This window comes from Sander lucioperca, chromosome 22 (genome assembly GCF_008315115.2).
Source record: "Sander lucioperca isolate FBNREF2018 chromosome 22, SLUC_FBN_1.2, whole genome shotgun sequence".
NCBI classification, from domain to species: Eukaryota; Metazoa; Chordata; class Actinopteri; order Perciformes; family Percidae; genus Sander; species Sander lucioperca.
This window is the reverse complement of record NC_050194.1, coordinates 2,944,569-2,961,438: the sequence shown is the minus strand read 5'-3', so window position 1 is coordinate 2,961,438 and position 16,870 is coordinate 2,944,569. Positions and strand designations below refer to the sequence as shown.

The following is a 16,870-nucleotide window of genomic DNA, read 5'->3' as shown; positions in this document are numbered from 1 at the left end:
TGGAATTTTTTTTCCCGTTTCGTAACGAAGTAGTCTTAATCGTTTAACTCTTTTGACCATTTTCGTCTCTTTTTTGCGGTTTCTGCTAATAAACGGCCCTGCTCTGGTCCCCACCCATGCCTTCAACAGGCAATTTCGGCAAAAAAAAACCCGCTTCCGGAGCAGATCAGTATTACGTTTGCGCATGCGTCCTGGATACACCGGGGTACCGTACACAATGGAGTCGGACGTACATAGACATGACTGGCTTGAATACTAGTTAGAAGCCCTGACGCCTTTGAAAGCACTAGCTAGTTTGTATAACGTTACCGGTATTATGAAATAACCACGCAGGTTTAAGCGAACAGTGGCGGTGACACCGTTCACAGACGACTTGACTTGAAAGTAAAAGAGTGCTGAGTAGCTAACTGCTGAGTTCACCTGCTGTGCTGTATCAGCGCTGCTGTCCTTTTGTATATATATACCAGTGCTGCTCTTCTGACTGTCCTCTGCATTTTTTTTGTATCCCTTTGTCTGAAAGAGCAGTGAAATAGAAACCGTCCGGTGAGTTCGACCTTGCAATGTTAGCACAGGGCCTGCCACACTGCTAAACCAACACACAGTTAAACAAACACAGTGACTATTGACGTTAACGTTACCTATCATCCAAAAAAGAGCTGTAACGCAATAGCATGAATCGCGTAACGCAGTTTAAGTTAGCTAGCTACATACAATTTGACGTAGCTAGCTAATTAGCTAACGTCACAAATGATTAATGTTTTCAACACTGGTTTTGAACTAACGTTAGTCGGGGCTGAAGTGAGCACGAGCTATAATAAAATATCCCCCCCCCCCGCCCCAGAATCAGCATTTTTCGTATTTTACATCATGGGAGTGTGACATGTTGTATTCATAATATATGAGGGTTTTCACAGGATGATAGCTCCTGTGTGTAATGTATTTTAATAGCTTTTGTGGCTGTTTTTGTTGGCACTGTGTATACAATTAACACGAGACATTTAAATGTAATTACAGGATACTAGTTTGTGTTCATTGCCAGTTTCCCACCATTACAGAGCTGTTGTGTTTATGATAAGAGGGCTGCCTGTGATAGGATAGCGGGACAGTCAGAGAAGGGTGGAGTTGACATCACATCACACAGCAGCAGGCTGCAGACACAGTCATCATGCCAGAGCTTCAGGAGGAACAAGCTGTGAGGAAATGATCAACAATGAGAAGCTAATGGTGCTGTGATCTATATTAACCTCAATTTACAGATAACCACCAAGGAAAATGTCAGAGGTCAATGTGCCGAAGCGAAACGAGAAGTGTGAGAACTGCACCAAACAGGTACACTTCTGGATCAGTATCACTGCATTGCTTTATAAATCTTGTCTTATAGTCTTATACATGCTGATTCTGAACAAAATGTTGTCTTGCTGTCAATCATGAATTTAATATTTATTGATCTTCCACACAGTGCAACAAGAAACAGAGTGATGAAGGTGCCAACTCCCACCAGGAGAGAGATAAAGTCAACGGACAGGTAATGGCTGTTAACTCCCAGGTTTAATGTATAATCGGTTGATCTGGCTTAGGCGATCCTCTACTGGTTGTTTATTAAATGGGTACTCCACCTATTTCATACAGTTTATTTTAATCATATTAGGCTTCTCGTCACGATGAGTATTACTTAGACTGTGAAAACAGTTGTATAATGTCATGTGATGCTAGGGACGAGCTTTGTAAAGGCTGGAAAATACCCCCCAGGTTATTTTAACGCTCCAGTTTGTAAAAAAAAAAAACTTCTTTACAACTGTTTGCAGTTCAAACCATTTGTGCATTCACCAGGCATGGAAGCAAAGATGGTATCAAGTTGCATTATGTAAAGTGTAGGAACAGTCAGTGTCCGAAATTAATTTTTAAACCTAATAGCCAAGTTGGCAGGTTAATGAAAAAACCCCACCAGGCAAGCATATTTTTAACTGGCCAAAATATTAACTTGCAGGGGTTTTTTGTAACATATGTCATGAAACCTTGTGGTTGGGGAGTCCTGCTGGTTTGTTCTCTGTTTTCATCGGGCTTTCTTTTTGAAGGCTGGCTAACTCCTGCCAAAAATTGCCACATACTGGCTAATTAATTAGCCTGAGGTAAGTAAGTGTGTGTGTGTGTGTGTGTGTGTGTGTGTGTGTGTGTGTGTGTGTGTGTGTATTGAAAAACTCTGATGTGCAAACAGCCAAGGAAGAGAAGAAAGTAGCTGCAACTTCACCAAAACGAAGACTGAAAAACATCACTATTTTGGTACAAACATTTCCCCGCCTTGTGGCCGATAGCCCTCTGACATTTCCTCACCAAATGTAAAATGTACCCGCATTTGGCGCTTGGCGAGTGTTCATTTTGGACCCTGCTAACAGTCAAGATATCTCCATCTCAGTTGCTTTGGCCATTCTATTTTTAAAATATATCTCTTGTAAGGAGTGGACTCTTTATGGAAGTATGTATGGAAGTAAATCACTGGAGTACCCCTTTCCGATAGAAATCATTTAACCCTTGTGTTGTCTTCGGGTCAAATTTGACCCGTTGTTTAAATCTCTATATCAGAAATATGGGTTTCTTTTTAACTACCTAATTTTGATTACCCAAAAGTAACATGGATCATTCCATACAACGTGCTCCGCAAGTACAACAAAAATCTATACTTTCATTGAATTTTGTGTGTTTTATTCAATTTTGTAGCATTTGAAAAAAAAAATGAATTTGTTCTAACCGTATCTTGACGGAACGATGACATATGCCATTCTGTGATTCATAAAATAAATCATAATTTCTGCTTTTTAACTCAAGAATTAGGTACAATTTCCTATTAATGAGGTTTATTGACCATGAATTCCAAAAATAAGTGTAAATCTAGTAATGAGTTTGTGTTAGTGGTGTTTATACATGGTAGTGAAAAGTCAGTGTTAAACATCAAAAAAGTGCCAAAAACATTGAAAAAAAGGGCCAAAAGAGGAAAAAGTGAATTTCAAGTTTTGACCCTGGAGGACGATGCATGGTCGAATGGAAGACAACACAAGGGTTAAATCCCTCCCCCTAACACACTCCTCTTTTTTCCCCCCATAAGGAGCATGAAGGATCCCAGTTGCTGCTGAGTGCCTGCCTGTCCTGTGATGGCTGTCTATCAGAGGAGGAGAGCCTAAAGATCTCCCAGCAGAGTCTGGAGGAAGTGGAGCGGGTTCTGGCACTCAATAAGGTAGAATGCGCAACCAAACCTGAAACCTGAGAAAGTCAAGGAAGTTGTCTTGTTTGAGCAATGCCCTACATTGTCCCCACTGTTTCTTTGTCCCTGTCAGAAGTGTGACGTGTCGAAGCACAAGGTACTGGTAGCGTCGGTGTGTCCACAGTCTCTGCCTTTCTTTGCTGTCAAGTTTGGCCTGGACATCACTGAGGCTGCCCACAAACTCTGTGCCTTCCTCAAGAGTTTAGGTGAGCGAGTGGGATTCATATATATCGCTGTTTATCTGTCACAATACAAAACAACTTGTAAAATCTACACAGTAATAAAGTGTTTTTTTATGTAGTTAATTGAGGTATTGTTATATATTTTTTTCCCCTGTGAAATGATGAATTATTTCTCTGCATGTCCACTGTAGGATTTATCCAGATCAGATCTAGGATGATTGTTACTTTGTTCTTTCACATGTTGTGCCTCATAATGTTTTAGTTAATTAGCTTCAAGCAGTAGTTATTCAAGCAGAAATAGGTTTATTTTGGCAGCTTTAGTTAGTCTAGTTCTTTTTTTTATTATTATTGTAATTCCTACTTTGCGTTTAAAAAAAACATTAAGGGCTTTTCACACGGGGAGCGACACTTCGGCTGCGTAGTCTACTACGCTCCTCATGTGAACGACAATGCTACGCGATTAAACGGCAGGCAGTCAGTGTGTGGTAACCATGGGGATTCTGTACACTACTGTATCCCTGCCGGTAGACACCGAGTGAGATTAGCTGACTGTGGTATCAGATATCCCTAATCACAGGTCGATTTATAGCAAATGGTGGTAATCCTAGTCTTTCCTAACCACGGACTGTTATTGTTGATAGCTAGAGTTAGCTAAATTAGCATAGTCATAATTACTGACGTTACCCGATAAATCCAGTCTTGTGCCGATGCTCTGACAAGCAAAAGCCCCGCTGTCTATGTTCTGATAACTGTTTAGAAAACAGTTTAATATATTAGGGAACTCACAAACAAGCAAGAATCCGTCTCGCGTTCATTGATTTGCACTGCGCGTCGCTCGCGTAGGGAAAAGTTCAACACAATTCAACTCCTGCAGCGGGCGGGCGTGTGCGTGTGTCCATATACGCGTTCTTTTCACGGATGGGATTGCCCCGCTTCCCAGCATTGCACGCTTGTGAGCTTGACACCAGTTTCTCTTCACTGACCAATGACAAGGAAAGAAATAGTCTACAACCGCGATGGCTGCAGCTGAATGGACGAACGCGTCACGTTGGACTGGCTCCTCCCGAAGTTTTTATTTCTACTAATGTTGCTATGCTGGTGTATTTACTTGCCCATCCCAAATAAAGATACAATTTAAAAAAAAAAATCCCTTTACAAAGTCAAACATGTAGCTTCCTGAAACCATTAAAGACATTTCCTCATGACTGGTGTGTAGAAGCTTCCACCCACTCATTGGCATCTATCATAAATGCTCGACATTCTCTCCCTGTGCCACTGTCTCTGTTCTCATCTCTCTGGCTTTTCCCTGCAGGAGTGCAGTATGTGTTCGACACCACTCTGGCAGCAGGCTTCAGCATCTTAGAGAGTCAGAAGGAGTTTATTCAGAGGTTTCGCAGGAGGCACCACGACTCCAACGCCTTGCCCATGTTCACCTCCTCCTGCCCAGGTAAAGCTCCCTTCCTCCTCACCCCTTTTCTCTAATTCTCCTCTCCCTCGGCACTCATTTATTCCCCACCTGTCAGGGATGGGTATCGTTAGGAATTTATCGGTACTGCTCGATAATTATCGATACTCTCATCAATACTACCATCTATAATTTGGTGGAATAAATAAAGACATAAAAATATTCAACTGCTGTCTCTCACACAAACACTGCACTGCTACATTCACAGCTAACTGCTAACTTCACACTCACCTTCACACATGCGCTCTCTCTTTTTCTCTCTGTCTGTACCACTCACTTGCTTACATTATACATACATATGCACGGAGTTATTCCTCAAAGGAGTTCATTACTTGTTGTGTAGCCTATCACGTTTTAGTTTAAAAATCCTTCACAGATGCTTAGACCCGACGGGACGCCTGGCGGCGTTACATAAAAACCGTTAGCAGTATCATTTGTCTTGGAGCTTATCGATACTTCGGCACTGACCTGTCCGGAACCGGTACCAATATAGTACCCGTTCTCGATACCCATCCCTACCTGTCAGCTGGTTTTCTAGCAAACGGAACTGGCCTCTTAATATTTGCCTCAATTTTCAACTTTTTTGCCTCTTCCTCCTGTTGCTCCTCGGGCTCCTGGCTGTTAATTTGCATGCTGTGTGCTGATTAAGGGGAGCTCCTTTAAGAAGTAGAGATAGCAATGGTGTGCTGGTCGGGGAAGATAGAAAGCTCTTCTTTCACCACTCCCTTCCTCAGAGATAGGAATGGTTTTTCCTCAGGAACAAATGCAAAGACTTCCATTTATTCAGTTTGAAGGGTTGCCACTGGTCATGAAGTGTGGCATTGTTCAACTCCAGACGAGGACATTGCTGGGGAAGTAGGATCATTAGAAAATTACTTCATTCATTTTCCAGGAATCTGGGGCGACTTCTAGCTCACCCAGTAGTGTGCATATATATATATATATATATATATATATATATATATATATATATATATATACACACACACACACACACACACACACACACACACACACATATACATATACACATATACAGGAGTCTGCCATTATTGGAGGGACACACGCAACGGACAATTATTTTCATTATTAATTAATCTGTTGATTAGTTTTCTGACTAATTATTTAGTCTTTACATTGTCAGGAAACCGTTAAAAATGCCCATCACATTTTTCCAGAACCAATATGTCTTCTTTTGTCCCAACTAACAAGTCAAAAGCCAAGTATATATTACATTTATAATGATATAAAGCAGAGAAAGGCAGTACATCCTCATAATTGAGAAGCTGAAGGCAGAAAAGTCTTGGCATCTTTGATTGGTTTTGCTTATAAATGACTTGATGATTAATCAACTAACAACATTGTTGACTATTAATTTTCTGTGAATTAACTAATCAATTAATTGACCAATGGTTTCAGCTCAATTATGGTTTGTTGATGGTTGACGGTTCATCCAGTAATAATATTTGCAAATGAGGAACATTTGATCCCGAAGTGCAGACGGCCAAGGGTTATTTTAACAATGTTTGTGTACTTGTGTGTATGTGCTTGTGTGTGTTTATAGGGTGGATCCGCTATTCAGAGCGTGTCCTGGGCAGTTTGGTCACCCCTCATATCTGCACAGCCAGGTCTCCTCAGCAGATCATGGGCTGTCTGGTCAAAGACTACTTCTCTAAACAGCAGGTGAGCATTTAGTTTGTCGATGGTAAGGTTACACATTGCACATGGCAACACTTTTGTTCAACCTGGACCCTATTTTCCTAAGTTTTTGTGTCTACGTGACTGATGGTCAGACAGTCTGTGAACTTGGTCTAGTATCAAGCAAGCGAAACAATCTACAATGTAACGTTAACCGGCAATTTCGCACCTTCAATTTACGTTCTCTAAAAGTGCTTGTTTTGCCACTGACATGCTCAGATTATTAATCTGTGTCCAACAACATTATAGAAAGGATCCCAACGGAGATAGACCTTTTTGTGAAAGAGTAAGATCCTTTGCGTTTAAAGGTGCCATAGGTAGGATTGCGAAGATCCAGGACTTAGCCAAAAAATTTGAACATCGACAACTTCTCAGTCCCTCCCCCCTTTTCTGCTAAAGCCCAAAACGGTATCATAAGCTCCTCCCCCCACAAGGGAGAATGAATGTGTGTGCATGAGCAGTGATTGACACGCAGTTAGACACACCCCCTCCCCATTTAACAACAACTTTGAATGCACCACGAGACTGTAGGTTACCAGTTTCTTTGAACTGTCTGTGTTTTACCGACAACAGCAGCTGCAGACTGTTATATTAGAGGTCGACCGATACAGGTTTTCTCTGGCCGATGCCGATCTTTAGAAATCAGGGTCAGCCGATTGCCGATTAATGCTGCCGATTTATTTTGGCCGATATGTGCTTGTTTTTAAACCTCTATTTGAAAGATAAAATGTAACACTAATATACCCAGAATTTCTCAACAAAAACATTTATTGAACACTTCACCAATCTACACTTGTAGCCTATACTTCAATTAAAAATGTATAATGTAAAAACATACTGTAGCCTATATTGTATAAATAATGTATGAAAAATATATTAAATAAACAAAACAGGTAAGAAGAAAATAAACTTTGTCAAATAAACCTTTCAATGAAAAAAAAAAAAAGTTTAGTGCACTTATCAGCATTTATTAAACTTCTGAGAATACAAATCTGCTTCACAGAAAGTGACATGTTATTATTAATCAAAACACTACTTCCTCCTAACTCCTGTTGAATCACATAAGGCTAGGGCTATCCAAAGTTGTTGACCTCATTAGGATCTTATCTGAGCACATTTCTGTCATTCAAACAACTCTTAGTTGTAATTTAAAACTCATCCAGCCAATTTAATAAAATTAAGGGTTTTAGTCGTGCTCAAGTCCATAGATGCAGTTAATGGATAGCCTACAGGCACGGAGAACTGAAGGCTCTGTTAGCAACGATTAGCTCCGTTAGCGGTTAGCTCCGTTATAGGAGTGGATGAGACAGCCACGGACAGGGGTAACAACTAGACTCTGATAAATGACATTCGGGGAGCTTCCACAGCGGTGTGCCCGCGGTGTTTTGTACGGTTTTATTAGTACAGATAATCCCAAGGCAAGAACACCAGCAACATGCTACTGCTAACGGTAGCGTCTGAACTTGAAGTGGCTGCGCGAGAGACACACTGCGCAAGAATTAAAGAGGGGAGGGGCTGGAGGCAGCTGGTCTGGGTACGCTGTAAAAAATGTCGCCTATTCATGTTTTTAACACTAGGCTGCCCGCAGATGCGCCTGCTTATTTATCGGCTTGATATTGGCCGATGCCGATTATGTAAAAAATTGCCAAAAATCGGCCGATTAATCGGTCGACCTCTATGTTATATCCCAGTGTTGAATCCTCTACAGTAAAATACAGTCACACTTTACACCGTTTAGCGTTAGCTGTCAGCATTTTAACCGTGTTTAATCCAGCTACTAGCAGCGGTAGGCTAACGTTAGCTGCTGTCGAGTATAGTGTTAACTAGCATCACGTGCAGCGATGTTTCTGTTGCCTCTAACGTCTGTTTCAGAGCATCAGAGAGAAGCGCAGACATATCAGTGGCACCGAAATGAGGCGCCGAAATCGGCGTTGCTATTCGGTCCGGTAGATACAGGTCGTGAAGGCACCTGTGCCGTATTAGCACCGGATTTCGGTACCAAACCCTATTCAGGAAGAAGATTTGTATAAGTAAATGTTCCAATTAACGATCCAGGCAGCACATTCTCGTCTCCCTCCTTCATTTTACAGTCAAATGTTGGCTAGAACGGCTCTGGGTCAAAGTTCAATATGGAATGGATTAATCTGCGTTATTTTTTTTAACGCGTTATTTTTTCTCAGATTAATTAATCGAAATTAACGCGTTATTTTGACAGCCCTAAAATTAACCTTTTACAGTTGTTGTTAGTGTGTTACGTGTCAGTATCGGTAAAAGCTGGAGGTTACAGATCAAAACAGGTGGGGCAAATTGAAAAATAGTGAGCTGTACCAATACATTCATGAACCTTCACGTAAAAGAAATTTGTTATTTCAGATCTGTAAAATGTCAGGTTATTACTGAGAGCCAGCAGCCCCACATCTACTGAATGCAGAACAGAAATCTCAAGGGGAAATACTGAGTCCAATATCACTTAAAATAAGGATGGAAGTTGTACAGTAGTGTAACTCTGTCCTGTCCAGATGTTAACTAAATAAAGGGGACACGATTTGTTTTCCAACTGGCTGTCACAGGTTGTGATACAATAGTTAAAAATGAACACTGTCAGTGGAATATTCATAACACACCACTCCCAATGCAGTGGTATGACTGTATAACAGTAATGGTATAACAGATGTTCTGTTATTTAGATCAGTGAAAAGAAAACTAAGGCACTCTGAGCCTATAGAAAATTGTGTTGTGTAAAATGCATCATACACCACGTTCGGCACAAAACAATTGATATGTGATGTGTTGTTTTTCCGTGTGCCTTGTCTCCGAGCAGAAGCTGAGTCCAGAGAAAGTCTACCACGTGTTTGTGGCTCCCTGCTTTGATAAGAAGCTGGAGGCTGTCAGAGAGGAGTTTTACAACAGCCTGCTGGAGACCAGAGATGTGGACTGTGTCCTCACCTCAGGTTCACTCTTCTTAATATTACGCACAGCACTGCCTGGGGCCAAATCATATTTGCACGTGCTTATGAGGAGCTTGTTAAATTTGACACTGAAGCTAAATGCAAATGTACACATTATACACATCACCAGGCCAACAGGTTTCACATCCCCTTTAATTCTGTCCTGCTGAGACTTGAGATCTGTTTGTGTCAAGATGCATTTGAGACAGGCAGCAGCTCACACCTCACACCTCACAATGCACCTTGTTTGGTACCTCACATTGGGTGCGGACATGAAAACCCCATGCAAGTTGTTTTTAAATTATCTTTTTTTATTGCATTTTTCATTGTATTGGATAGTTTAAAAGTAGAGATCAACTGTAAACATGCATAATTCTATTTGCATGTACACCACACTACATAATACACAAGGGATCACACAAATCCTGCACATTAGGCAAGACAATTATTTTATAGTGTATTCCATTTGTACTCGGAAGTTGGATTTTCTGAGGTCAAAGTCTGAAACACCTCGGATTTCCGAGCTCGGAACTCAGACAACCACCGAGTACCCCGAGCTAAAAATCCAACATGGCTGCATCAACAGTTGTGAAAGCTGTCCTATTTGTGTCTCCCTAAATCAGTCGTACACGCAGCGCTGTCCATCTTCTATCTGTGGACATGTTGTTACGCTGTTGGTATGCACAGAAAACAGCGTAATGCCGTTGTTATAAACTGGCATTGCTAACAGTAGCTAACCTGGCTAGAGCTAATGAAAACAACGAAAATCTGACTTGTAAATGGAACGCATTTAACTCAGGTGTGACGTTATTCCCAGCTTCAGCTTCCGAGTTGTTGAGAACGCAATTAGTAGTTGCTGTAGTAGTTGATAATTGATAATTGATAATAACAGCAACAAACGGTAACAGTGATTTTTTTCACTTTTTATGATTAACATTTTTATTTTTATTATTTTAACAAAACATACAATTTGAAACATGAAAATACCCCCGTCATCACCACCCACCCAGACAAAAATCAAGAAAAGATGACACATAAACTACAATATTTAAGACCACACAACAGCATAATAACAAAAAATAGACACACACGATAAACCAAATACAGCAAACAGCATAGCCCATCATACACGTCTCTCCCCAGCACAAAGCTTCTTAGAAGCCCTCCAGAAGGCTCATGCAGCGTTCCCATTTCTTAGTATAGACATCCAACCTGGCAAATATTTGGTTTATATGACCTCTTTCAAAACGCCGCCACCCTAGCCATCTCACAAGCCCACTCCTGAATTGACGTCACCCCTTCATTCCTCCATCCTCTTAAAAGAAACTGTCTGGCTATCATTAAACTAGTTTGGACCCAGCTATTCCACTTAGGATGGATCCATCCCCTAGAACAAATAATCTTGGGCAGAATGGAACCTAGGTCCCTGCAATCCGACATAGGTTATCCAAAATTGTAACCGTGATGTTTGATGTTTCAGGGGAGATCTTTTACCTGATGGAGCAGAGGAAGGTTTCAGTGGAGGAGCTGGACTCAGTTCCACTGGACCATGTGTGAGTAGTTGGACTAGTTGTCATCCTATCAGTTATCTTTGGTGAGAAAAAGATGATAATAATAATAATAATAATAATAATAATAATAATAAAAAAACATACTACCAGAATTTTTTCAAACTCAATAATAACATTGGACAGGGTGCTATTGGGCAAGTCAAAAGAGGATGCAGTTAGCAAGTTGGGATAAGTAACTACAGAGAAACAATATTCTAAATGGCGTAATAATTAATAATTATATTAATTCCACTCTCAGTCACTATCAACTATATAGACCAAGTTGGTTTTAACATTCAAATAATTTGACTCTGGTTTTCAGTCACTCTTGATATTCTTTCACACAGGCCAATTGTTAGTGTATACAGGTGCTGTGATTGGTACTGTGCTATTATCCAAGTAGTACAGTAAAGCTTAGACTTATGTTTGACTACAAAAAGATATTATGAACATACTATTGTCATTGCTCCTTTCAAAATTGCTAAAACAGCGGGCTGGGATTGCCTCTACATGGCTCTCACAGACTGTTCCCCAATACGTGAAAATAAATTTGAGTCAATTTAGGCAAAGTTTCTTTGCGGCCAGATGACTCACATGCACGTGCGGCCGGGCCGGCTGTCAAAACAAAGAACAGAGAAGCTCAGATTACAACACGCACGCAGGGATGCCATTACTCCACTATATCTTAACATAGCAAATCTATGTTTGCTGCTGAATGAATGTTCTGAATGTCCAGTCCCTCATCATAATCTTTGCTACTGCACATGATGATGACTTCTGCCGTACAATTGTTTAAAATAGCATCCAACTCACAATTGCATATCTTGCTGAGTCGTTGTGGAAGCCGTTGACAGCGGAGGCGTTATTGTCACTGCAGGCTGGGAGAGACTGGAGGCGCGGCGCTGGTGAGGCACGAGGGCCGAGGTTCTGAAGGCTTCCTGGAACACGTCTTCAAACATGCTGCCAAAGAGCTCTTTGGTCTGGACGTCCATGAGATCACATACAAGACCCTCAGGTGGGAGACACTGTGACTTATTCTGCTGGGATATACTGTAGCGTCCATGCAACGTTTAGACGTGGACATCAATTACAATTTCTTTGTCTGAAAACTCTCCTTCTGTTTACCGTGTTGGATTTTGTAGGAACCGGGACTTCCAGGAAGTGACTCTGGAGCGGGACGGGGAAACTCTGCTGCAGTTTGCTGCTGTTTACGGCTTCAGGAACATCCAGACTCTGGTTCACCGAATGAGGAAGGGGCGTGTGCCTTACCAACTGGTGGAGGTGCTGTCCTGCCCAGGAGGTAACACCACAATTAACTATTTTGTAAATAATTTTGCAATAAGTGGAAGTTGTGGAGCCACTAAATGTTACTAAATTGATATAAAGTTGATATATGTATTATTGAAATGGATATGAAATTGACATTGTCCTGCACCCAGCTATACAGAAGGGGCGGAGCATTATCTGTTTAAGATCATTGTTGGAAAATAGTCTTGACGAAGGTCCAGAGGGGCCGAAACCTTAGTTTCTTTAATAAGTAGTAATACGTTTTATAAGCTGTAGCAAGAACAGAGTGCAGGATTTCTCTTTTTCAAGTCTAATGTGATATTTTCTAACACGACAACTACCAACATGATTTAAAAACAAATATTGTTTTAAAATTGAATCCTGCCATTACTAACTTCAGGGTTCATACGTTTTGAAAAAACCTGGAAAAGTTATGGAATTTAAAAAAATGCAAATTCCAGGCCTGGAAAGGTTTTGGAAACATAAAAAGACCCAGAAAGTTTTGGAAAAGTCATGGAATTTTTTTTTTTAACACAGCATAATAATATGTGATTAATAAATGTATTTCCCGTCGTCCTAACCTCACTGTTATATTCGGGGCGCGATATTACGAATCCCACTATGAACCAATGTCATTCATTTTATTGTTAAACCTCTGAGGGCAAACTTTAACACTGATTTTTATTCTTATTGTATAATGTCAACTGACATTTTCAGGAATACATAGTCATGAAAAAGTCATGGAAAAGTATTGGTTAAAATGTGTATGAACCCTGCAACTTTCACTTGGGACGTGCTGGTGTAATCCCTTCTTTGTGTCTCCCTGTCGCAGGGTGCTTGAGCGGCCGCGGTCAGGCAGCCAGCGACGCGGAAGGCCGGCTGGATAAAGCCCTGGTCCAGCAGATGGAGGAGGCCTACAGCAGCCTGCCGGTCCGTCTCCCGGAGGTCAACCCCACCCTGCACACCCTCTATCAGGACTGGCTGCAGGGCCAGGACTCCCCGCAGGCCGGCACACTCCTGCACACCCAGTACAGAAGTCCGATCCACACACAGCCCCCACACATGCAGTGGTGAGGGGAAACAGCCTGTTTTACTTTGAAGACATGATGGGGGGGGTTGTCTCTGGTTGATTCTGATTCTGCTTGGACCATCTCATCATTCATGCTGGCTACATGAAGGACAAGCCAAGGGCCAGGCTGCACTTCGGACCCCCCCCCCCCCCCCAGTATCAATTGGTGCAGTTCTTCCGTTAAGCCACAGGGGGGTGATGTCTGTCTATTTAACACTGGTGGATCCCCTGTGCCAAACCCTGAGGCTGAGGAGAAATGAAGATCCAGATTCCAGAAAAGCACACAGGTCTACATTATATGCGGAGCGAAGCAGTGATGTCACTAAGCTGTGGCTAATAGTTAACAAAAAAATAGGTACAGGATCAGGTGGTGGCTTGATCTGCGAGCTGTTGTGAGAAATGAGGAGGTCTGTAGCAAGTGGAACTACTTGTGTCATCTTAAAGGCAGGGTTGGTAATGGTGAAAAACGAGCAAGATTTAGGGCTCCGTCTAACCCCTCCCCCTGCTCTTGGCGCTGCTTCAGAGCAGAGCGGAGAAAGCACCGCAAGTTTACTATTCAAAACTACTTCATGTCTCACTCACCTAGTCTATATTCACGACGTTCCACTTCGGGGATTGCCCCGGTGCTGCCGGAAATTCCGCCGGATCACAAACATATAAGAAGCTTTTGACACAACTGAAACTCGTGAACTGAACCTGTGCATAACTGAATGTTCATTTGAGGAGTCTAATGTATTCCGAATCTAAACTGTCCAATCATGAAAGATGTTTGTTGTACTTTGTGTTGAAGTTGTCCCCACTGTTCCTTGCTGGAAGACAAGACCACGTGTTCTCATACACATCAATAATAACTATGCAACAGTGGGATGGTCTTATCCTAACAGTCAATGAAGCTGCTGTGGTTTCAAGAGCTTAAAGGCCTTTTCAATAACACTAAGTTAGTATTTGCTTATGTGTGAACTACCAGCCCAGTGTTTGGTCAATCCGTCCCAGTGAAGAATCACGGTCATTATTTTTTTTTAATGGTACAAGAGGATTTGATTTGTATTATCACTTTGTTCCCATTCCACAACCTAGTATTTTTAAGTTATATGTTGTTTTTGTTCCTTGTTTGACACGGTCAAACATACATCATACGTCACATGTTGGGCGCTAAAATATTCTGACAAACAAAGTCTCATTTAAATGCCTCTGTGGATGATGTCATTGTTCACTGAACGGCCTCTGCCTCCTGTAGAGTTCAAAGATTTAAACGCCGCTGCCTGCTGGTAATCCACAAAACACACTTAAGAGTTTTTAATGTTAAAGTTCTAATGAAAACGTCTGAAATAGAGGTCTGCGGATGGTCCAGCAAATTTTCATTGTATTTGGATACAACCTTAGCAAAATGATCCAAAACTATTTACATATCTCAATACGACTAGACGTAAGTGAGTACATTTGTTTTTGTCTTTTGACTGGATTAAACCTTCAAAGGTGCTGTATGTGTACAGTGTGTGTAGCGCTAAAACAATCAATCAGTTCATTGATCGAAAACACTGAATTAACCATTTTAATAATCAATTTGCTATACATTTTTTGGTTACACTTTACTTGAATGTATCTACATAAGAATGACATGACACTGTCATGAACGTGTCATAAACATTAGAAACAAGTTATAAAAGTTTAGAATATAACGCTTCTGTCAGTAAGTGTCATTAGTTTTTTGTCATGACAAGTTAGGGTTTATGAGTCACGACAGTGTCATGTCACTCTTTTTATATATATATATATATATATATATATATATATATATATATTTTTTTTTTTTTAACCTTTATTTATTCAGGTGAGGTTCTCTGAGAGGCAGCCTCTCTTTTGCAGGATGGTGGATTTGCTGGAAGCTGCCCAATACAACCACAGTCTGATCTGCTGGCCACTGAGCAGCTCCACTGGAGTGGTTGGGGTTAAGTGCCTTGCTCAAGGGCACCTCAGTGGTGGTGATGAGGAAGGGACAAGCGCTGTTCTTTCACTTTCCCCACCCAGATTTTATCCTGGCGGTCTGTGGATTGAACCGATGACCTCCCGGTCACAAGCTCGCATCTCTAACCTTTAGGCCACTACTGCCCACTTATGTAGATACCTTCAAGTAAAGTGTTAGCATTTTTTTTAAATTAAAAATTGGTGAACATGCCGGTTCCAGCTTCTCAAATGTAAGCATATGCTGCATCTCTTTTTTTCTATCATTGGTGATTGAATATCTTGGGATTTTGGATTGCTGGTCGGACAAAAGAAGCAATTTACTAAGGGTTCACACACAATAATAAAAAGAAAAATTGAAAGGAATAGGTCAACATTTTGGAGAGGGTGCGTGTTAAGAGCGGAGCTGGAGCCAGGAGTGGATAAGCTTAGCTTGGCATAAAAACTGGTCTGGTTGCTTACGGAACTGTCGTGTTACGCAGAGAAAGTCTAGATGAACCGGAGAGGGTGAAGAGACTTGTTGATGGCATCACCTGAAAGTTGGCAGGCATTTTTTTTTTACAACCCCAAATCAGAAAAAGTTGGGACAGTATGGAAAACACAAAGAAAAAAAGAAAGTAGTGATTTCTAAATGTACTTTGACATGTATTTCATTGCAGACAATGTGAACACAAAATATTTCATGTTTTGTCTGGTCAACTTAATTTCATTTGTAAATATACATCCTTTCCTGTCATTCAGACCTGCAACACATTCCAAAAAAGGTTGGAACAGGAGCAATTTAGGGCTAGTAATCAGGTAAATTGGTTAAATAATGATGTGATTTGAAACAGGTGATGTCAACAGATGATTGTAATTATGATTTGGTACAAAAGCAGCATCCAAGAAAGGTCTAGTCCTTTAGGAGCAAAGATGGGCTGAGGATTGCCAGTTTGCCAACAAATACGTGAGAAAATTATTGAAATGTTTAAAAACAATGTTCCTCAAAGAAAGATAGGAAGACATTTGCTTATTTCACCTTCAACAGTGCATAACATAATTAAAAGATTCAAGGAATGTGGAGGAATTTCAGTGCGGAAAGGACAAGGGCGCAAGCCTAAGCTGAACAACCGTGATCTCCAATCCCTCAGGCGGCACTGCATCAAAAATCGTCATTCATCTATAAGCGATATCACCACATGGGCTCAGGACTACTTTGGCAAACCTTTGTCAAGTACCACAATACGTAGTTAGATCCACAAATGCCAGTTAAAACTGTACTGTGCCAAAAGGAAGCCCTATGTTAACAGTGTCCAGAAGCGCCGTCGACTTCTCTGGGCTCAGAGGCATCTGGGATGGACCATCACACAGTGGGAACGTGTACTGTGGTCAGATGAATCAGTATTTCAGGTATTTTTTGGGAGAAATGGACGCCGTGTGCTCCGGGCCAAAGAAGAAAAGGATCATCCAGACT

General features: G+C 41.2%; 1 protein-coding gene across 3 annotated transcripts; it reads left to right on the top strand.

Moving 5' to 3' along the window:
- Nucleotides 1-178: 178 nt before the first annotated feature.
- narf (nuclear prelamin A recognition factor) lies at nucleotides 179-14,985 on the top strand. 3 transcript variants are annotated; one of them, XM_035997190.1, is made up of 12 exons: nucleotides 179-694; nucleotides 1,257-1,329; nucleotides 1,460-1,525; nucleotides 3,101-3,229; nucleotides 3,330-3,462; nucleotides 4,751-4,885; nucleotides 6,468-6,586; nucleotides 9,423-9,552; nucleotides 11,030-11,102; nucleotides 11,977-12,114; nucleotides 12,242-12,399; nucleotides 13,219-14,985. In XM_035997190.1, the coding sequence occupies exons 2-12, from the start codon at nucleotides 1,273-1,275 to the stop codon at nucleotides 13,458-13,460; spliced, it is 1,380 nt and encodes a 459-aa protein (XP_035853083.1). In that variant the 5' UTR covers nucleotides 179-694; nucleotides 1,257-1,272; the 3' UTR covers nucleotides 13,461-14,985. The 3 variants fall into 3 exon arrangements, with proteins under 3 accessions (XP_035853083.1, XP_031164507.1, XP_035853082.1); XM_031308647.2 differs by having other exon boundaries at nucleotides 180-543; XM_035997189.1 differs by lacking the exon at nucleotides 179-694 and having other exon boundaries at nucleotides 731-1,329.
- Nucleotides 14,986-16,870: the final 1,885 nt, after the last annotated feature.

What these genes read in the sequence shown, in the direction of transcription:
- narf (XM_035997190.1), top strand. Translation starts at nt 1,273, where the DNA reads ATGTCAGAGGTCAATGTGCCGAAGCGAAACGAGAAGTGTGAGAACTGC. An exon ending in TGCCTTCCTCAAGAGTTTAG is followed by an intron (nt 3,463 to 4,750) that starts GTGAGCGAGTGG and finishes TTTTCCCTGCAG; the next exon opens with GAGTGCAGTATGTGTTCGAC. An exon ending in ATCACATACAAGACCCTCAG is followed by an intron (nt 12,115 to 12,241) that starts GTGGGAGACACT and finishes TGGATTTTGTAG; the next exon opens with GAACCGGGACTTCCAGGAAG.